Here is a 22452-nt window from a genome sequence, read left to right as displayed (position 1 = left end):
CTCCAGCACCAGGCCCACCACTTCCATCTCCCAAATAATGGCTCCTGCTCTTCCCCAACCTCAGACAGCCACAGTCTGCATTTTTTTTTCCAGTTCATTTCTATTTGGGACACAGTCTCTTCTCACCTCCGATCTGAGCCCATAACTTCCTAGTCTTTCCTGACTAACCCAATGCCTTACAGGCGAGATGATCGTTCCGAAAGGAAACTCTGATTTTATCACACAAGAAACACTCAATGTTTGCTGAAATAACCATTCCATCCCTTAAAGTCAAAATACCTGAAGACATCAAGCATATGAAATGCTGGTCATTTGGGTAAGTCCACCAAATTGTATAACACAACCTAATGTGGTACGTGACTGGAAAGCACAGAGGAAAGAAACATGGATCAGAGTATTTCCAATTTATCTATCCAGTTGGAAGAGTGAAAGCCCTAGATAAAAGTGGCATTTTAAAAGACATAGTAAAAACTTGTTATGACACACAAAACAGATTCATGTTTTACCTGATGGGTTAGCCTTTGGGTGAGCAACGGGAGGGAATCTGCCACAAAATGAAATTCATCCGGCGTGATACTCTGGCAGCAATTGGCGGCGATCGCTAGTGCATTTCTTTGGGCATTTATGCTGAAGAACTCTAGATACAGCAAGCAGTCCGCCAAACCACCCTAAAACACAGGAAACCATTCAAGTGAAGAAATGCCCTCTAACAGCAACTAAACAAACAAACAAACAAAACTACTAAGAAGTCTAACACATCACTTTGGAAACATCATGCGTACCTTACAGAGATTGCAATCTAGGAGCTAGGACAAATGTGGATCTAAGATCCCCCTTGAAACGAAATACAGTCCTTGGGTGGCAACACCTACCGCCTGTAGAATGGCTTTACTGTGTCTGCGTGATAACATCTCCAAGGCGGTCAAGGCCTGCTCTGCCACATCAATACACTGAATAACCTGCAGCTGGGAACATAAAAATAGGTAACTTAAGCCCATCATTCAAGCTCTTGTCTAGTCGCTTATCTTCTACACGAATAAACAGTTATTTTCTCTAATTTCCATCAATCTGTATACTGCCTCTGACATGAAACCCACCATAGAAAACCAGTGATTTACGAGCTTAAGCTATATAACATACAGTCACTATGGTTTCCTTCCGACTACCTTGCTCTGTTTTAGGACACAGAAAAATAGGTTTTCCATAGAGAGTACGCTGAACCCAATGAAAGGACTTGAAATCTTCAGATTTACAATAAATGGGTGGTTTTATGTAACAAATTTTAAAAGTTAGCTTTTACGCTTTATATCCTATTCCAAGGTTATCAGACAATGCAAATTTTATTATGCATTAAAAAAGAAAGAGGCCCTTAAAACAGACCAAAAACACAACCTACCACAGGCCACATGAAAAAATTTCCTTTCTCCACTGACTCACTTTATGACCTTGAACAAGGCACTTTGTCTGTCTCAGCCTTCTCAGCTGTAAAATGAGGGTATAAATAGCTATCAACCTCATTGGGATATTTTCTAGAATGAGATTTTAATTAAGTGCTTGAAGTTCTTCTCTGAAAGATTTTATAGTAATGTGGTAAACTGCTTCCATTAAAAATTATAAAGCTGAAATGATTCTATGAAATGCTTTATTAGCATCAACTTTAAACTACTGGTCTGCTAAACATAAAATATTTTTCTGGAATCTTGGCTAAAAAATATACTTTGACTAGAAAATAGACACTAAAAAAAATGTCCTTTAAGGTGGCCTTACAATGTGATGTACCACTTTAGAATTTAGAAGTCAAGAGTCCTCGACTGGATTCCCCTACACCTGCTACCGAACGAGCTGAGCAAAAGCAGGATTACCTTTTCTAAGAAGACGGGAATTGCATCTACGACAACAGCAGATGACCGAGGAAGTGCTTCCATCATGTATGTTAAGGCTCGACAAGCATGGTTCATCTGGAAAACAAGAAGGCACTTTTACTCCATGAGAACCCAACATTTAAATTTGGGATATTCAAAATATACCATATACTTACAATATCGAAATTATGTTCCATCTGCAGTAATGTTATCTGTTAAAAAAGATAACAAAGTGTTAGAAGCTATCTATATTCTTAGAGGAAAGCCCTAGAAGAACGGTTTCTTCCTCTATGTCAACGGAAATGTAAAGTATTGTTCAAGACTTTTATCATACAAAAATAACATCAAGATAAAACCTAGCACACACACAAGAAATGATTTATATTAAGGATGGCATGACTCACAGACTATAGAGCTCACTTCGGAACTCTGCTAGATGATCATCCCCTTTCATGATCCAGGTCAAAAAGAAAGCTTTCTTGTCACCTATAACCAACTACTCTCGTTACCTCCAGCCCCCCTTCAGAATCCCAGGCATCAATAAATACTTAATACATAAACAAACAATGCACTGATGTTTGTGAACAGCTGTCAGTACAGAGTCAAGGCCAATGCTTCATCTCTTGTAAATAAGCTTCTCTACAAGTTGAACCAAACACCATTTAACTCAGCTGTAATATGCACAGCAGTATAGAATCTAAACACAAAATTGATCACATCAGAAACAAATTATGCACTAATTAAAACCCAAGTTAATGTAATTATTCTACAAATACAGGAGAGAATCTAAATATTTTATTTACTTTCTCTTGTGGAAACGTCCTTAAGCAAATTTCAGCCATGTTTTTCAAAGGTGGGAATACCCCTATACAGAAGTATATATGTATATATGTAAATTGTCTATCCTCCTGAAGCAGCCAAAGCTACCAAAGAAATTTCCTATTTGGGGAAGCAATCTGTCACGGTCTTCTAGTTCTAAATGGAAAAATTTTAATGCGTAGAATTTAAGCTATAAAGTACCTTTTCAATTAAATTATTTAATAATGGACGTGAGATATTCTAACACAATATTCATTTCATAGGAGTGCCTTCTCAGCTTTGAATTATGCTGGGTAAGGTATACACACATACTAAAGGACCTGATAACTTTTTGTTAAAACACACAAACACATACACACATGCCCCATTTTGGGGTTCAGTGGCACTCAAAACCATCCACAATCAGGCATCTAAAACACCCACTGTAAACTGAAAGGGGTTGTTAACGTTAACAAGAAAAGAAACAAGTTCTTCAATTCTTAAGGTAGAATGAACCTTACAGACCATGTTTGGGAAAAACTGCTATAGATTCCTCATCACCAAAAATGACTACAGTCACACAAGTGAATGGTGACGGATGGATATATAATCACAATATTCAATTATGATACAAGATAAATCTGGCCAATTCATTAACAGCAGTCAGTATTAATAGCAAGAGCTGACTTGTGCAGGCCTACTGAGCACTCAAATCTAATCAACAACTAAGAAATTAAGTAAATTACATTATGTGCCAACATCTGTGCCTAGATTTAATAGCCTCTTTACCCGACTAATAAAAACTGCTTTTTAGGTAACATAAGATAAACCTAGCTCTTTGTGGTTATTTTGTAACGAGCGGGGAAATGAGTGGGGTGAGTGTGAATATTAACAGAGGCAAAATGTAAAGACAGAAAAATAAATACTGCTTTCATTACACATTCAGAAACCAACATTCCAGCCTTCAACAGAATGGCACTGGTAATATTTAAATGCTAGTGTCCATTACCCAGAGGTCTGCGTGGCAGAAGGTAAAGAAACCGGCCCATCCTTTATCACCCCTGCCAGAGCAGAGCCACCCAACAAGAACAGACAAAACAAAGACCATGTCACCCTGTGTTTCAATGAGCTCATTCAACTGCCCCCACGATCTGATAATGTGATCAAATGGGGCGATCCCATATCAACCAAATTTCCGTCAACAAGACTTAACATGATACTTATTTTTAACGTCCAAGGTAAAATATGCTGAGTGTGTTCATGATGTTTATGTTAGTCTTTTAGTCGACTTAAATTTTTATTTTCAATTATAGCCAAGTGTTCTCATCTTGAACTCAGAAAACTACCAAGCCACTATTTAAGACTCAGGGGCACATATTTAGTAGCGGCAATTTCTCTTCCTGTTGTTTTCCATTAAAAAGCTTAAGCGATTAAGATGTTAATAAAATTTTAAACATCAACTCACAACCGTGTTGAAAAGTCACCAGAAGATTTTTTTGTTTTGTTTCTTTGATTTTTGCTTAACGTAACACCTAACCTGGAAGGATTCACGTGGTATTCTGGCTTGAATGCTCTGCCATTGCATACAATTATCAAACATGAAACCTTTGTGACCCACAAAGCCAGCCCACAAGCGAGCCGTTTAGTACTGCGTATGTATCACCAGTTTAAAAGAGAAAGCGTGTCAATTTTGGCGCAGTAAGTCTAGGTCCTACCCGATGGGACAAACAACTGGAAATTGAAGACCAGTCATTTACGTATCAAAGATGGGTAACTACTTACAAAGAAGTAGTTTAGCAGATGTACTGATTCATTATTATAATCAGTCACGAGATCTCTAAGCATGAAGCCACAATCCGCTCTTAGTTCTACCGTATTTTAAAATTCACGATGACACTAATCATGCTTTCACGGTAGCATCCAGAGAACAACTAAGGTAGAAAGAGGGGGGAAGTCTCTTACCAAAGCAGGAACGACACTCTTGACGGGAAACCCTCCCAGCGTCTCTTCATTTCCCATGACCAATAACTGACACATTTCGATAACCGCCTGGAGTTGCTGGCTTTCATCACTCGCCTGCAGTCCTTGCAGAAGCTGCTGGGCCTTAGAGCCTTCACAGGAAAGAAAATCGTCATTTTCAAACATGCAAGGAAACGGTTCCTAGGTATAAGGTGGGACTCTACGTGGTAGCTGGCTGCTTGTCTTCTTTGGATCCCCATGAAAGGCTGGATCTATTCCAGCGCTAACACAGGGTGCTGATACTTCAAGGCAGAATTAAAGGAGTTGGATTTAGTCTACCTTAAAGTGATCTCACGGTATTTACAGATTTTTGTCTTTTAATTTTCCTTTTAAAATCAGACAAGCTGACTGGCTCTTACTAGCTGAAACAAAAAAATGGTATCTGTGAGATGAATATAAATTGTTACTTTTAACATGTATTTTTTTATAAAACCTGTTAAGTTTATTTATTTATTTTTAGAGAGAGAGTGAGTGAGCGAGCGAGCAGGGGAGGGGCAGAGAGAAGGAGAGAGAGAGATCCCAAGCCGACTCCGTGCTGTCAGCGCAGCAAGGCCTGACGTGGGCCTTGATCCCACAAACCCCGAGATCATGACCTGAGCCAGAATCAAGAGCCAGACGCTTAACCGAGGGAGCCACCCAGGTGCCCGTGCAATGTCCTGTCTTAAAAGGAAATGCCGCATACCTCCAAAGACCTGGTCAGCATAAATGGAATCCAGGTTAACAGAGGGCAAGAAAATAAAGACAAACGGAGCAATGCATCTAAGGAAAGAGATTGCAGAGAATGAAGTAGTTCTAAAAACAGGAAAAGACTGGGTTTTTCACCTCCTCTCATTCCCAGTGCAGATGCTGCCATCAGAGTGCGAGAGAGTACTTTCACTTTTAAGGCTCAAATCCATTGCCCAAACAACTGAAAAACACTAAGATTCAGCCACCACAGAGAAAGACTTGTCAGTGACCTGGATAACATACTCAAAAATAAAGTGTGTTTCAAATTTTCACGAACATCTTCCTACTTGTGAGCATGGTTAACTCGATTAATGCTAACTAAATTATAACTGATGCTACTTCAGGCCCCTTCTCTTCCTATACCTTTTCAAGTTGTTTGCGTATGGATTTTTTCCACTCCTGTATTATTAATGAAATGGCTTAGAAATGGCACACATTTGGAAACTGTCCAATGAATGTGGAATTCACATGAAAACCAAAGTTTCTTTAAAATTGAATTAAGTTACAGTGATCTTCCTGGATGGCACAGCCTTTCAAAGGGACACATGGTGATCCTTGAAAGATTTATTTTTCTCTATCGTGTAAGACTGTGGCTAGTGAACTGGACAACTATTACTGCCTACATAACTTTAACATAACTAAGAGTCAATCCAACAACAGACCGCAAGAAAGTCAAATTCATATGGCTTGCCATCTTTAAACTTTTCCAAATAACGTCAGTTCCAGTTAGAGCAGGCTAATCGTTTCGTTTCTGAGTTGAAATGTGAAAGGCCAAACAAATGAATGGAAAGTAAACTAATGAAAACGAAAGAATCCTCGGTGGCTTCTAGATTTGCTTTTCAAGGATGAAACAGCTCATAAAAGTACACACTAATAGCACAACCACCTAAAATAGGAAAAACTGACACATGCCACTGGATGCCTTATCAACACAGATGTCTTATCAACACTGGATGTCTAGGACGTAGATGACGTTAGCATGATCAAAATCATCAACAATAACCACTGAACCTTTAGGATGTTCCTAAAAAGACCCTAAACCAAACCAAAAATGACAATAAAAAGCCAAACTATCGTTTATGCTCTGATCAATTTTGGTTTTAGAACCTCTTTGTACTCTTAAAAATTGCTGAAGAGCCCCAAAGCACTCTTGTTTATGTGGTTTATATCTGCTGATATTTATAAATGTGTTTGGAATTAAAAGAGAAAATTTTTAACTATTTGTTAAATCATTACACATTAATATAAACAAAATTTGTGTGAAAACCAGCATACTTTCTAAAACAAAAAAATTCAGAGATGACTACGTTTTCTGTTGCAAATCATTTAAAGGTCAAGATTACAAAAAGAACAAAACAAAAAAAAACTAGCAACAACAACAAAACCAGCGGTATGACCACCTCTGCATCTACTGTCAATCTGTGGCAACACTGTTTGAGATGAAGAATGTGGAGAACACGGGCCCCAGTTTTCACAAAGACTATTAAAAAGACATGTACTTACTGGTAAAGACAATACAGTTAATAACTTTGCTTAGCAAGGGCATCCTCATGTAAAAAAATTGAGTTATTTTACTAGGAGCCTATGGTATTGAAAACTACAGTGACTGTTCGTGCAGTTTGGAGCCACTGCTTTGATTCTTTCAATCAAGCACCAACACTTTTACCTACCACAGCTTTTGCACCATCAACATCAACAAAATTCAAACGTGAAACAAAGTAGAAGAGGCAAAACCTCAGCACTTATTACTAGAGTTCTGGCCTATGGATTCAACGCTAGGGTTTCAGGAACAGCCAGCAATCCACAGACGCACACTTTAAGAACCACCATCACAGATCAGGGTTGGTAGGCAAACATTTTTTTTTTTTTTTTAATTTTCTTTTTTTGAACGTTTATTTATTTTTGGGACAGAGAGAGACAGAGCATGAACGGGGGAGGGGCAGAGAGAGAGGAAGACACAGAATTAGAAATAGGCTCCAGGCTCTGAGCCATCAGCCCAGAGCCTGACGTGGGGCTCGAACTCACGGACCGCGAGATCGTGACCTGGCTGAAGTCGGACGCTTAGCCGACTGCGCCACCCAGGCGCCCCGGCAAACATTTTTTATAAAGAGCCAGATATTAATATTTTCGGCTTTAGAAGCCATAGGGTCTCTGCTGCAACTATTCAACCCGAGCACAAAGGCAAAAACAGACAATACGTAAACAGATAAGCATGGCTGTCTGTATTCCAATAAAACTTGACGTACACTAGAATTTGATTTTCATTGAATTTTCAAGTGTCAGAAGATATTACTTTTGAAAGTTTTTCAGCATTTAAAAATATAAACATCATTTTTATTAGTTCGCAGACTCTATAAAACCAAGCAGGAGGCTGAATTTGGCCACTAGGCAGCAGTTTGCCAACTGCTGATATGGCTGGAGAGAACCCATAGTACTGCTGGGAGTCACAGGAAGCTGATGTTTCCAACTGCATTGGTCCCACCGGACATGTGCTCAGTTCTAGAGCTGTGAAGAGGGCTAGGGATGAATCAGAAGTTTTGGTAAGGCAGAACAAAACCTCGTGCATTCTCATGGTGCTCCAGAAGACAGAGGGAGGAGGCCTGCTTCAAATATGTACAGTCAGTAGGCCCTACCCCCCAAGACATCTACAATATTTCCAAATTGCATAATGAATGAAGTCTCAGTCGACAGAGACCTGCAAGGTTCTCAATCAACACCATGGGAGGGTCACAACATACAAACAGGGATGAGCCAGAGGTGTAACGAGTCATACAAAAATTGCAATTCTAGTCAAAACAAGCTAATGCCCTGAAGGGAACAAACTGATTAGCATCTGACCCTTAATATTTAAATACAGAAAAGGGGAAACCTTTACAGTAGAAAACCTCACTTGGGGTCTCTCCAGTTCTTCTATACAAAACGTCTAGCACATAAATAACTACTAGACACATGAAGAGGCAGGAATAATCAAGAGATAATCAAGAGAGAAAAAAATGGAAACAGACCAACATCATTAGAATTTGAAAAGTTTTTTTTTTTAAAACTTTTTTAATGTTTTAAATTCATTTCTGAGAAAGAGAGACAGAGTATGAGCGGGGGAGAACAGAGAAAGGGAGACACAGAATCTGAAGCAGGCTCCACGCTCTGAGCTGTCGGCACAGAGTATGACATGAGGCTTGAACTCACGAACTGTGAGATCATGACCTGAGCTGCTGTTGGACCCTTAACTGATGAGCCACCCAGGTGCCCCTAATTTGAAAAGTATTTTATGACACACATAACCAAAACTGCAAATATAACCAAAGATGGACAACATGAATAAGAATGTAAAGCATTTAATAGAAAACCAGAATCTACAAAACAAAATCAAGTTATCTGTCCAGAAGTGGAAAGTATCTGAAATTAAAAACTCATTGGTGGGTTTACCAAAAGATTAAAGATTTCAGCAGAAAAAAGAATTAGTGAAATCTGAAAACTGATCGATAGAAAGTTTTCAAACTGGACAAAAGGGAAAAAAAAATAATAAAGTAAAATAGAGCCAGAGAAACATGCTGCATGAAGCCCAAAGTCTGAACATGTATGATCTTGATACTCCCAGAAGGAAAGAAAGAGGAATATATGAAGAGATCATGAGATAAGAGAAGCAGTTATTTTATGAGATAATGGCCAAGAATTTTCCAAACTGATGAAAGGTATCAAACTCACAGCCTCAAATGCTCAGTCAAACCTAAGCAAATTAAAAATAAGTCACTAGGCTGAATACAAACTATTAAGAATTAATGCTAATTTGAAAAAAACAAATCTTAAAAGCCAGAAGAAAAAAGACATTGCCTCGAAAGGGCACCAGTAAGACTTTTAAATAGCAACTATGGAAACCAGAAGACATTACAAAGTGCTAAATGAGAATTTTATAGCTGGGGAAAATATATTTTCAAAATTAAGGCAAATCAAGGATTTCTCAAAAGCAGAGAAAAATCATTACTAGCAGTCATTCACCACATCAAAAAAAGTTCTTCAGGCTGAAGGGAAACTATTCTGATTAGAAGAGAGGAACTGTAGGAGGGAATTAAGAGCACTGAAAATGTATGTGGACAAAGGAATATGGATGATCTACAACAAAAATTAGGTCTTACTGTGTTTACTAACACACGTATAAGCATAACAAATTAAAACAACAGCATAGAGGATGGCAGGAGGTAAAAAGAGCAAAGATGTTGTACTCCTTACATTGTCTGGGATGTGGTAAAGTATTAATATAAGGTTGGCTATAATAAACCAAGGACACGCATTAACACCTCTACAGGAACCACTAACCGAGGTCTACAAGGATATATAACTAAAGGGTTAGAAGAAAAAAAAAAAAAATGACACCACGTTGTTTGTTAAAGAAATACAAAAAGATACAACTTCAAAAAAGGCTGATTTACAATAATCTATCCTAAAGATGACGCAGGAAAAAATACAAAAGCTGTGTTTTACTACTGCAATACAAGGAAGACTGGAAATGACCTGAATGTCCAACAGAGGACATGCTAAATAAACTTCAGCCCCACGGCGGAGCACTATGCAGCAGCTATAGAAAGTGAACCCCAAAATATTGTTAAGAGCAACATAAAGCGTATAAAGTTTACTACTCTTATCTTAAAAAGGCAGCGCGTGTGTGGAATAGATAATATGAATTTGTTTTTGTTTTCTAAAGTAAATAACAGAAGGACAAGCCATAAAATTAACAAAGGTTATTTGTGTGGGAGGAGGAAGCAAGGCAAAGGGAATCGCAAAAGATGATAAGACGTCTCTAAACACACCTTATTTATTAATAATTTGACTTTTTAAAGCATGTGAACATCCCATAAGTATAAAATTGAAGTTAAAACTTAAAAGCAATCTCTAAGAGTTAAAAGCAACACAAAGCAAATGAACCAAACCAATGTGGCAGCCTGAATATAGAAGCAATCATTTCAAATTACTTTGAAATCCAAAAATCTGACCACAAAGTGAGTCCCAACAAACACCATAAGAAAAACCGTTCAAAAATTAAAACATTCTCATTCATATTACTTTTGGTGTTACACTGAAGTTTGTACTGTAGGAGAAAGTAAACAGAGGACTATGATATTATCACTGGGAACTGGAATTTGTGGCATGGGAGGTACACGATAAAGGTAAATAAAAATCTTGCAGCCCTAAAATTTGAATTGGCATTAAAAGTAGGAACTCCTTGGGGTGCCTGGGTGGCGCAGTCGGTTAAGCGTCCGACTTCAGCCAGGTCACGATCTCGCGGTCCGTGAGTTCGAGCCCCGCGTCAGGCTCTGGGCTGATGGCTCAGAGCCTGGAGCCTGTTTCAGATTCTTTGTCTTCCTCTCTCTCTCTGCCCCTCCCCCGTTCATGCTCTGTCTCTCTCTGTCCCAAAAATAAATAAACGTTGAAAAAAAAAATTAAAAAAAAAAAAAAGTAGGAACTCCTTATTTTTATTTTAAAAGATAAAATACAATTATTTTCTAGGTTTGTTCATTACAAGCATCCAATAACAAAGATCACCCAGGTATAAACGAATATACCTAGACTCTAGGCAATGGGCTCTAAATACTATTTCATGTAAAAGAAACCAGGGTGTTCTGAAAAAATCCCTAATTTCAGATATTTGGGGTGGGGGCGGTGCCTGACATATCAGAGAGGAAGGAAATTAACAAAAACTACTGGGATCAAATCAAAAAGATTCAGAAGCCAACCTAAAAAAGATCCCATTGCCCAATGTGACAATTTAATCAGTAAAAATCACAGAAATGTCTAAAAACATGTCTGCACTTGACAGTGATATTTAAAACCACAATGGCACTTTGGAGGAAGCAAAAACCAACTACTTTCCAAACTGGTAAATAAAGGCGAGAAAACCACTTTTCCTGTTACTCTTCTGTGTAGCAGAATAGAAGGGAGATACTCTTAATAGATTTCTACTTAAAAATCACCTCTTTTACTTCTAAAAAATGAAGTCTGGTCATCAGATGTGAGGTACCATCATTTTATACTCCCTGTCATCTAGACACTGAGTTTTGATGGCAGAAGAGACAATCAGACTTTAAGGTACCTCCTGTATTAGAACCCACTACCACTTCAGCAGTCTTTCCCCACCAAGGGACTAAAGAAAGAATCAAACTTGAATCTGAAAAATCCTCTGGATCCAACTGCCAGTTTATAGAGAAACACATTGATGATATTCAACAGATGGAAACTTGACACCCATCAGACGGTAATTATTAAAGGAATCACTAGTTTAATTTTTTGGGTATGATAACGATAATCTGGGGGTGTGTATGTGTGTTTTAAGGGGCATTACCTTGAGCTACATGATAAAATGTTTATAGGTAATATTATATAATGTCTGGGATTCATTTCAAACAATGTGGGAGAAGGGAATGTGGGCAAGGGTAAAGACAAAGTAGGCAGTGCTGAAGCTGGGTCACAGGCCTGGGGGGACAACACTTCTTTCTACTCTGGTTCTAATCTATGGCCCACATTAATTTCATATGCAATGGTCAACCCTTAATATGGGTTTGAGATACTTTACTGTTAATACGCTCAGGCAGCCCTGCAACATGTTTTCTTCCTAGCCTTCTCTAAGAAATAAATGAAGTGGCAAAATAAATGAATCAAATTTCTCTCAAGAGAAAAAAAAAAAAAGAAGACAAAGAAGAAGAACTTAAACACACTAACTGATGGCAATGTACAGACCACATTTTGGTCCTGATTCAAACAAAAATTTTAACTGGATTTCTGAGAGGCCTAGAGCATTTGCACTCTAAACAGGCATTTAATAAAAGTAAGGATTCCTCTTCACAGGACCACAACACGGTCTAAAAACTTTTGTCCTTATAGTTACAAATTCAATGACATGCAAATGAAATGGTGCCTAGGACTGCCTGAAAAAGGATTTGAGAGAAAGGTTGAGGATGTAACTGAAACAACAGTTGCTGTGGACTGATAATTGTTGATGGGTTCATGGTTCATGGAGGTTAGTCTACTACTATACCCTCAACTTTGGGGTGTATTTGATCATTTCTGTAATAAATATGTCCTTCCCCTTTCCTAAGGCCTTCAGTGGTTCCTAAGTACACGTACTGGGTTAAACCCCACACTGGCCCAAGGCCTGCCAAGCCCTACCTGACCTATCAAGTATCTACCCCTCATAGATTTCATCTTTTACAGCTTAACTCGTTCCGCAGGCCCCTCCTGCTATGTCTCCAACATGCCAAGCTAATTCCCACCTCTGGTGGCGCGCTTCATCTCCCCTCAGACCCGTGTGGGGCTGGCTTCCTCACTTAAGGATCCACAAACTCACCCTGCCTCAGAGAAGGTTTCTCTAACCAGCCTACTGATATCCTCTCACCAGCTGACTTACATCCTTGTTTTGTTCTGTTTTCCTTCACTGCACTGATGCTATCTGAAATTTTTCTATAGGACAGCTGTCTTCCTCATTGTCAGGGTCACCCTCTAGCATGGAAGCTCCATATGGGAAAAACTCTGTATATTATCCTGTTTATGATTCAGGACAATCCCAGTACCTTATAAATGACACTAAATCAAAATCCTCACTCAGAAGTTCGTGAGAACTTTGCAAAAGGGCACATTATCTGAGAGCTGAGTGTCAGGGCAGCAAAAGCAAAACCACACCAAACCCAAATACCAGCTGCTTCTTAAATTTCCTGTCAAATGCTAAGGCCAGAAACTTGAAAAGGACTTAAGTATAAATACACACATGTGAGCATATGTCCGCACAGTGCATCAGGTTTAAAAAACAAAAAACACCTTAGAATACTTGATGGAAAATTCTATGAGCACATATTAGTAAGGTCAGAGTTAATAGGTCTCAGTTAACACTTCAGAAATTTTAAATTTTTTTTTTTTCAACGTTTTTATTTATTTGTGGGACAGAGAGAGACAGAGCATGAACGGGGGAGGGGCAGAGAGAGAGGGAGACACAGAATCGGAAACAGGCTCCAGGCTCTGAGCCATCAGCCCAGAGCCCGACACGGGGCTCGAACCCACGGACCGCGAGATCGTGACCTGGATGAAGTCGGATGCTCAACCGACTGCGCCACCCAGGCGCCCCTACACTTCAGAAATTTTAAAGTTAATCAAGACAAGTCTAAAAATAGCCTGCTGATTCTATGGAAAACATTATCAATGGAATTATTAAAAAATGCTTAAATGCAAATTTTGTTTAAGAAAGCTAAAGATAGTATGCTATACCAAAAGAATTTAACTGGATTTGTAATTATGCAAAAGTTATTCTTGTTACAAACTGCCACTTCAAGAGTCACTGTTTTGTCTACCATATATGACAAGATCTCTGGATTATAATATGTTAATTTGATTAAATGAGTCGAGCGACTCATAATTCTGCTGAGAAATCTTTTCTCTAAGGCTCAGCTCTACGACTGACTGTCTCATGGATTAAATTTTATTATGCCACAAAAAAATTCAAGATTCAAACATATGCAAATCATGCAATCAGATGCTATAATATAATCAATGCAATCATTTGAGATTCTTTACTATCCTAGAGTTAAACAAAGATCCAATCTTGCCATAAACTCTGGATGGTTTTCTAATGATTCCAATTCAGTAATCGAAAATAAAAGTACAAGGGGCGCCTGGGTGGCTCAGTCAGTTAAGCGTCCAACATCAGCTCAGGTCATGATCTCACGGTTTGCGGGTTCAAGCCCCACGTCGGGCTCTGTGCTGACAGCTCAAGAGCCTGGAGCCTGCTTCTGATTCTGTATCTCCCTCTCTCTGCCCCTCCCCCGCTCACACTTGTGTGTGCGTGTCTCTCTCTGACAAAAAATAAAAGTACAGAAGAACTTCGAGTTGATGTATTTAAAGGCAAGAATGCGCACAACCCTATTTTTAAAAATAGGTTAATATTCGTGAAAAGCTCCTTCCATGAAAGCCTCTTTACATCAATACATAAACAGTAAAAACAGCACTCAACTATTTATTGAAGGTTTTGGAGGGGGAGGGCAAATTCAAAAGTATTCACTTACTAGCTCCGCTTCCAATTGTTCTATGGAAAAGCTGTGACATCCGAGGACCAAGAGGGCCAAACAGATGAGGGGGAAGACCCCTGGCCTCTAACAAAGCTAAAGAAAAAAGAAAGGCGGGAGGAATAATTGAATTATGAATGCAGTTGATCTTACCTAAAAATTTCAAGCAACTGATTCATCTCACATAACGGATTTAGACAATGTTACTTCCCATTTCTAACTTTAAGAGAAAGTATCTTAAACTTTCAAGATCATTCTTAAATATTAATATATAAGTTACAACACCCATGTGCCTCTCCACGGCATCTTAAGGTTTTATGGAGGTATTAAATATTAGTGCCAGAGGGGACTGTCTCAAATGATCCAAGAAAAACCCAGAGTACATATTTATTTTGAAGAAATTATAGATTAAGTACCCTTGTGTTGTTTTCCCTGTAATATTATCTACCAATCAAACACTGGTCATGAGATCCTCTAAAAACATGAAAAATTATTTTTATAATGTCCGTAAAGAGAAAAAATGGGCTCACAAGACCTCTAGTCAAAAAGAGACTGCTGTAAAAGTTACTTTAGGAACTTAAAAGCGATCTGAAAGTGATTTATAAATAATGTTTCTTATAAGCCTCACACTGGGGTTCTAGCATATAAACCAACTATCTGAAGACAATAAAAATACATACCCATCCACCTGTAGAGAGTGTATACATAATATAAGGTTGCTTCTTCAAAAGCACAACATTAAAATACCTGGTGTTTATGTATACACTTTGCATTCATTTTTAAATGCTGACCAAGAACACAAAAGAACACAAAAAGCACCCCACTGGATGTATTATGTTACCAGGCACCATGCAGCAATATACTCAACTATCCCCTTTTCAAGATCTTTCTTAATTTATTACCAGCTACACAAGCAAACATAATAAAGAACAATTTAAAAACATAAAAAATAAACATATAAGATTTTGTTTAAACAATAAAACTAAAGAGTGAGACAGATCATCTTCCAAATCCAAATCATCACTAAATAAGCAGCTTTTTTTTTTGGGGGGGGGGGGGGGAAGTATAGGCATTGCTAGATTATGTTTAAATGAGCTTATCTGAATTAATTTCAACAAAGCACAGAAGTAACAGGCGGCATCTGGTAATGGCTTCTTGTTTCTTATAAGCTCATTAACCGTCTTTACCTTGTAATCGTCCCATCTCGGAATCATCGGATTCACTCTCCCCAGAGGTGGTCATGCCCACAGCCCCTGCAACAGAACTAGAAGCTTCAAAGGGAGGGAAAAAAGAAGGTGAGGGTTAGGAGAGGAATATTCACACTTATTATGCCTGGTTTATCTTAAAAAAAGAAAAAGAGTTTTACGGACTATAGTGAATCATGGCAATTAAATGTGTCTGCCCAATGCACACTCAACTGTTCTTCTAGATTTCGTCCTGTAGCTTTTATGAACAAGACGGCTCAACTATCTTAGTGTTCAAGAAGCATAAAACTACAACCTTTACATCTCATTCATACACGGCTTTGACAGATTCCTCACGCCTTGTCCTGAACTCGCCTACCAAAAGTCCGCGAAGTTCATACTGCCAAAACCACTGTGGTATTTAACGGCTGGGCAATTAGTCACAAACAGAACAGAAAGCAAAACTGACATTTGGGGGACATGTTCCGTGTAGATGAGTGTCTTCTTCAGTCTAACTTATTTCTGGACTGCAGCCTTGACACAATCCCTTACACGTTTTAAGGATGTGCAGATTACACGCTTATTTCCAGGACCAAATACTGAAGATACACATTAACGAACAGCCCAGCACTGAAATACAAAAGACAGGACAGCTAGGATGTCAGAACAAGTGCAGAAAAACAAGAGCTCAGATTTAGAAGGATTCTACTCCCCAAAAAGCTAACCTGAACAATGATTCGGTCTAAGCAGAGAGGTGGAGTCTGTTACGAACCTGCCCTGATGAAACACTATAGTCCTGTAAAACCAGCGGTTGTTCTGTTCCTCCTCTCCATGTCCACTGAGTCTTTAAGCAGTTTTTCTACACAATTAACCCATGTTATGACCGCATTATCCACAATACCCTAAGCCCTGCACACTTGCCAGATGACGACAGGTCAGCCCAAAACAATGTTGCTGATTGTTAAAAGAAGCACAGAGATAACATGTGAATTTACAGAGCTTTTCTGAAAAGATGCTAACATACCAGCCACCAACTGTGTATTTTCTTAGTAGTTTTCTTCACACCTCATTAAGTATCTTCTATGATTTCACTGGGATTTTTAGAAAATTCATCAAAAAATGGGTGATTTAAGAACAAGAGTTCTCAAACTGCGGCCCACGGGCCAAATTTGATCCAGCACATCATTCCGTCAATAAAATTTTATTAAAACACAACCAAACTCATTCTTTAACAAGTTGCCTGTGTCTGCTTTCAGTCTACAACCACAGAGCTGGGTAGTTCCAACAGGGCTGATATAAAGCCTAAAATATCAACTGTCTGGCCCTTCACCAGAAAGGTTAGCAACCCCATGGTTTATAGTTACAGGCGAACCAGAAACGCTAATATAAAAGTGTATCAGAGCTTGACAAAATGCATACTTTGGATGAAGAAAAGAGTAATGACACTCTCTAATGCCACCTACACATGGCATGTATAAAATGCTCACCATACGCAGGCTGTTTCTGTTTCCTCACAACCATACAAGCAGGTATTGTGAGCTTTTTCACACATGTGAGCAAACTAAGGCCTTGTAACTTGGAGTGCACTTGCCCGAGGTCAGATAGCTAACGATGGAGCACAGATGAGAGCACAAGTGGTCTGACTCTTCATAGGCTGTTCTCAAGTACTGCATTCTATTGCCCCCCTGAATATATTCTGCAGTACTGATTTTTTTATTCCAGTACAGCTGCTTCTTCATATTCAACAGAAATCTTGTTAACAAATACTGTTATTATATTTTTTTGATTTTTTTAAATGTTTCTTTATTTTTGAGAGAGAGAGAGAGAGAGAGAGACAGAGAGAGACAGAGACAGAGTATAAGCAGAAGAGGAGCAGAGAGAAGGAGACACAGATCTGAAGCAGGCTCCGGGCTCTGAGCTGTCAATACGGAGCCTGGTGTGGGGCTCGAACTCATGAACTGTGACATCGTGGCCTGAGCCGAAGTCGGGACGCTTAACTGACTGAGCCACCCAGGCGCCCCAACAAATACTGTTAGTAAGGTCCCAATTATGACTTCATTTGTTAAAGTGACTCTTATGCTTGCTTTTAAACTTTTCCAAGTATGTGGAGAGCAAACAAAAAGCTTTGACAAATGAGGTAGATTTTTTTTTTAATTTTTTTTTAATGTTTATTTTTGAGACAGAGAGAGACAGAGCATGAACGGGGGAGGGTCAGAGAGAGAGGGAGACACAGACCCTGAAACAGGCTTCAGGCTCCGAGCGGTCAGCACAGAGCCCAACGCAGGGCTCGAACTCACAGACCGCAAGCTCATGACCTGAGCCAAAGTCGGACGCTTAACGGACTGAGCCACTCAGGCGCCCCATGAGGTAGATTTTTTTAATGTACATTCTGGTACCACACCTTTAAGGAAAAAAAAACCCCAAAAATTCACTTGGGAAGGTAATGCTGTTTTTTTTAGTTTCTGTATTAGAGGGTCACCATAAGAAGAGGCAAGTATATTCTGATTTTTCATGGAAGTGGAGGGCCTGTTTTAACAGAAACCAGTCACTGAACCCAAAGGAAAAAAGATCCTTCGCCAGCCCACTGAAGGCAAGTATCAAGCATTAAGGTACTAAAGTGCCCTGTGAGAATCACAAAGTTAGAAAACCAGTCTGTGAGTAGCGGGTCTGTCAAGTCATGCAGGCAAGGAAGTGTCATCAACCAACAGTCAATGACAAAGTTCTTTAGTCGAGGCGACAAACCTCCTTGGGCAACATGCACAAGATCTCTCCTGATACAAATATAAAAACAAGACCATCAAGCAGAGAAAATGTGATGTCAGATTGTAAGAGGTGTCCATCTTTTTTTGCTGATGTTTACACCAGTTATCTCCCCCATCTACTCTTATCTCTCCCATCTTCACAGCACCTCGAAAGACAGTTTCTAATACACAGCTGAATGAAAACAATAGAAAAAATATTGTTTAAATTAGAACACAAGAAATTTATCCCAGAACCCCATGTTTTTACACTTTAACTGATAAAGCCTCTTATGCAGAAAGAAGTGATAAAATATTAGAAAGCTGACAGAGTTCAATTTTACTGGACAGGAACTTCCAAGGGTTCACCAGATACCTAAGTACAAGAAGCAACGGGAAGATGTTTTTCTGGAGTGTAATGAAAACTTTTGAGGAGAACCAAAACAGTCACTGTCGGTAATGTAATTCTGCCTTATTATAGGCCCTGGTATCAGGTGATACGGAAGCAATCTAACTTTTAGTGATTCTAAACAAAATTAGGAAGATAAAAACTTAAAAAACTGTGTTGCTTTCTTTTTACAAAATGATCCTGTTTATTTCTTGTGAAATTAAGATTCTCAATGCAAAATCGGGTGCCAGGACATGGGCTATTTTTCCTTGCCATCTGATTGCTTTGCAGGTGTAAGGAAGAATATTTCTCACTGTGGTGTCTCTAGTATTTGCAAGACTTCACCAGCACTATGAAAAGGTACACAGTTCTGATAAAGTCAAAAACGAGACCCCCCCAACTCGTGGGCAAGCATGGAGAACACTTAACTTTCAACTCCAAGAGCTGGCATCTCTTCCACAAAGAGCCAAGAAGTTGTGCTCCATAGAACATTATGTTTCAAGGTGACCGAGCAGGCACACTGTTGTCAACAAATGTTCTTAAGAGTCAACAACACTGGCAAAGTCAGGGTGATATGAACAAGTTCGCCCAAGATGAAGCAACGTTTTCTTACTACACATGTAAAAAGAAGTAAGTTTATTTTACTGATTTCATTAAAATAGATCAGAAAGATGGGATCTCTATAAATAAGTAACACTGGGGATAAAAAACCACACCAAAAACACTGAAGAGATTAAACCAATCTCCTTAAATGAGTAAAAACATTATTTCAAAATAAATGTTTCCAATAAACGGCGTCTTCTACCAACTGTCTAAGAGCTTCCTGATAACGGATGCTTCGCGAAAGATGCTCTACATTACCACCATGGATTTATATTCCGCGCTAACTTAGAGGGTTTTATTTTTCCTTGAATTCCAATTTTGCATACTGAGAAACTAAAGCACATTGCACTGAAGACTTAAAGCTAATAAGGAATCTGCCTCTTTCCGCAGCACTACTGTAGTGAGCTGGCAGAGAAAGTATTCCTGCAGGATCCATAAGGCATCCTGCTTCCAAAATAAAATTAACTAGTGCTGCTCAGACACCAGTCAGCGTGCCACATGCATCTTTTACAGAAACTTGGAAAACACCTAGATCACACTGTGATTCCAAGTAAGAACGACAATGAACACAAGCCTTCGGGGGGCAGTCGTACCCACCTAATCCCTTGAAGGTTTTATCCTCTTAGGTATACATGCCAGGGATCAAAGTTTTACACACCACCTCCTCACTCTGGCCTCCAATTATATCCGTACGGATTAAACAAACTCTCGTGACTATGGGGGAAGCAGAATGATACAGCCTTTATAAATGCACCCTTATTTTTGAAAACCTGGATTTGGGAGCCCCACACCTCCAGGCAAGCTCAACTATCATGTGTCTCAGTTTTTCCTCATTTCCAAAATTAGGGTAACAGCACTCACACCTCAGCATACTGTTTTGAATATTAAAAGAGAATATACATGGAGCTCTCAATACCCTGTCTGCAGCAGCCTACAACTTTATAAACGCTGGCTACGGTAATTCCTGTAACGAGTCCACTTTAACACCACGCTCAGCAGCGCCATTTGTGTTGTCCGCACGGGAACTGCCCCACTTCCATATGCAGATGCGAAATAAACACTAAGACATTGGGAAGCACAGCCCGTGTGGCATGAAGAGTTTCAACGAGTTGTACTACAATGGACTGGACTTTCCCTCAAATTTAAACTTTCAGAAAAACTAGTCTGAAGAAAAGCATGTGAGAAAAGTCCCCTCCTACCAGAAGAAGTGCTTCAAGTTCACGGTTCCGTTTATCATACAAAAGCAAGAAAGACAGTGGCAAAAACGTTAAGGTGGACAGAAAGCGGAGACAAAAAGCACAAACCATGAATAGCTGCGGGCAAACCCGAAGCTTCCTGGCAAACTAGGACACAGGCTCCACCACAGGGATGAGAGAGAACTAGCACATATACTAACGTTACAGTAAGTGGAAGAGCTCTGTTAAAGTCAGTCCTTACCTAAACCTAAGCCCATGTGTATCATTCGGACATAAGGGACTCATCATACCCAAGTTCATAATGATAGACTGCGACATTTTTCCATCTGTACTTACCGTTAGTGAAAAATGCTCACAGCAAGCTACATTTTACAACCGTCATCCACAATTAACCTCTGAATTATTAGTCTCTTATTCGTATTGGTGATCAATACATATTTAAAGCTGAAAGGGGTGGGGGGCAGCCTAATTTTTGTTGTGCTGAGGTATCAAGAAGAATAAAAATAAGCCCATAAAAACATAAATAGCATTCTTCAAGTTCCTTCCAAACTGAATACTTCTTACTTTTTAGAGGCTACAACATATTCTACATCAAAATTTACACATATACGAAGAAGCAATTTAAGCCACATCCTTACATTCTGATTATAAACTCAAATTTTCACACAAACAATGGGCAACTACTGTATGTCCGCATGGACAGTGAAGAATCTTAAACAGAGAGTGACTTATCTTACCTAAAAACCTTTTGAATGTAATCATCACAAACTTGGATTTGGAAAAGAATTAAAACAAAAACAAACGAACAAACCAAAAAACCAATGAATCCGACTAATCAAAAAAACCCAAACCTATAAAGTAAAGCCAAAGAGAACCAAAAGCTTATTTGATGGTAACATCAAGTATATTTCTGTCCCCTCTCTTGCATTATATTTGGTACGCCTACAAAGCAGTTGCTCTCTAAATAAATCTGTAAGACACATAAACGCATCTCGGGGCTAGAAGTGCCAATCTACCTGCAGCTCCCTGGGGGGTTTCGTCTGTCCGTGCAGCTGAAGAATTTACTGTCTCCTGGTTGCTTTCAGGGTCCGCCATTTTCTCCTGTCGACGAGCTTCAGCTGCTCCTCGTTTGCCCAGGCCAGAGCCCCGCCGACTGCAACAGAAAGATGCCATCATAGGCGGCACTACCAGTGACCAGGAGCAATGTCCACACAGCACAAAGCTCCAATGCATGGAGCACAAAGCCAGTTTCTTCTTTTTACATAAAAATTGTTGCAGAAAATCACTATGGGTAACAACCAGGACTTTGTATATTTAAAATTCTTCCAAGTTACGTCGCATTCACAATACACGCTTTTGTGTCGCTATGAGCTGTGGTCATCTTTACAGACAAAAATGATTTTTAAACACTTCAACCAAATGGAAAAGTGACTCCTGCTGAGAGAATTCAACCATTTGAAATAGATCCCTACTTCCAGGCTAAATAGTGGATCAATATACAGACTTTACACTTGACAATGAGGGGGAAGGAAAGTGGAAGACAAAAAGGTCGGGGCTGGGGGTGGGGGGAGGGTAGGGATTCCCATCACTAAGTTCCAGACAACTTTAATCATCAACAAAAAATAACTATCCCAATAATGTGCAAGAGTTCCATCTTTTAAAATAAGGATTAAAGGGGCGCCTGGGTGGTTCAGTCAGTTAAGCGTCTGACTTCAGCTCAGGTCATGATCTCGTGGTCAGCGAGTTCGAGCCCCGCATCAGGCCCTGTGCTGACAGATCAGAGCCTGGAGCCTGCTTCCGATTCTGTGTCTCGCTCTCTCTCTGCCTCTCTCAAAAATGAATAAATGTTCGAAGGAAGGAAGGAAGGAAGGAAGGAAGGAAGGAAGGAAGGAAGGAA

At 39.3% G+C, this 22452-nt stretch overlaps 1 protein-coding gene across 18 annotated transcripts in view; it reads right to left on the bottom strand.

Annotated features, from left to right (window-relative positions):
* Positions 1 to 22452, bottom strand: part of TRIP12 (thyroid hormone receptor interactor 12) — a 145801-nt gene that overhangs the window by 48299 nt on the left and 75050 nt on the right. For all 18 annotated transcript variants that reach the window (XM_040450770.1, XM_040450768.1, XM_040450766.1 and 15 more), the window contains 8 exons: positions 21572 to 21708; positions 15634 to 15717; positions 14447 to 14542; positions 4623 to 4771; positions 2039 to 2074; positions 1863 to 1958; positions 873 to 965; positions 507 to 668 (listed from right to left, as the gene is read on the bottom strand). In XM_040450770.1, coding sequence (XP_040306704.1) covers positions 507 to 668; positions 873 to 965; positions 1863 to 1958; positions 2039 to 2074; positions 4623 to 4771; positions 14447 to 14542; positions 15634 to 15717; positions 21572 to 21708 — 853 coding nt within the window. The remainder of the gene's footprint in view (positions 1 to 506; positions 669 to 872; positions 966 to 1862; positions 1959 to 2038; positions 2075 to 4622; positions 4772 to 14446; positions 14543 to 15633; positions 15718 to 21571; positions 21709 to 22452) is intronic.

This window comes from Herpailurus yagouaroundi, unplaced genomic scaffold (assembly GCF_014898765.1).
Source record: "Herpailurus yagouaroundi ecotype Mexico unplaced genomic scaffold, PumYag 202, whole genome shotgun sequence".
NCBI lineage: Eukaryota > Metazoa > Chordata > Mammalia > Carnivora > Felidae > Herpailurus > Herpailurus yagouaroundi.
This window is presented reverse-complemented; position numbering and strand designations above follow the sequence as displayed.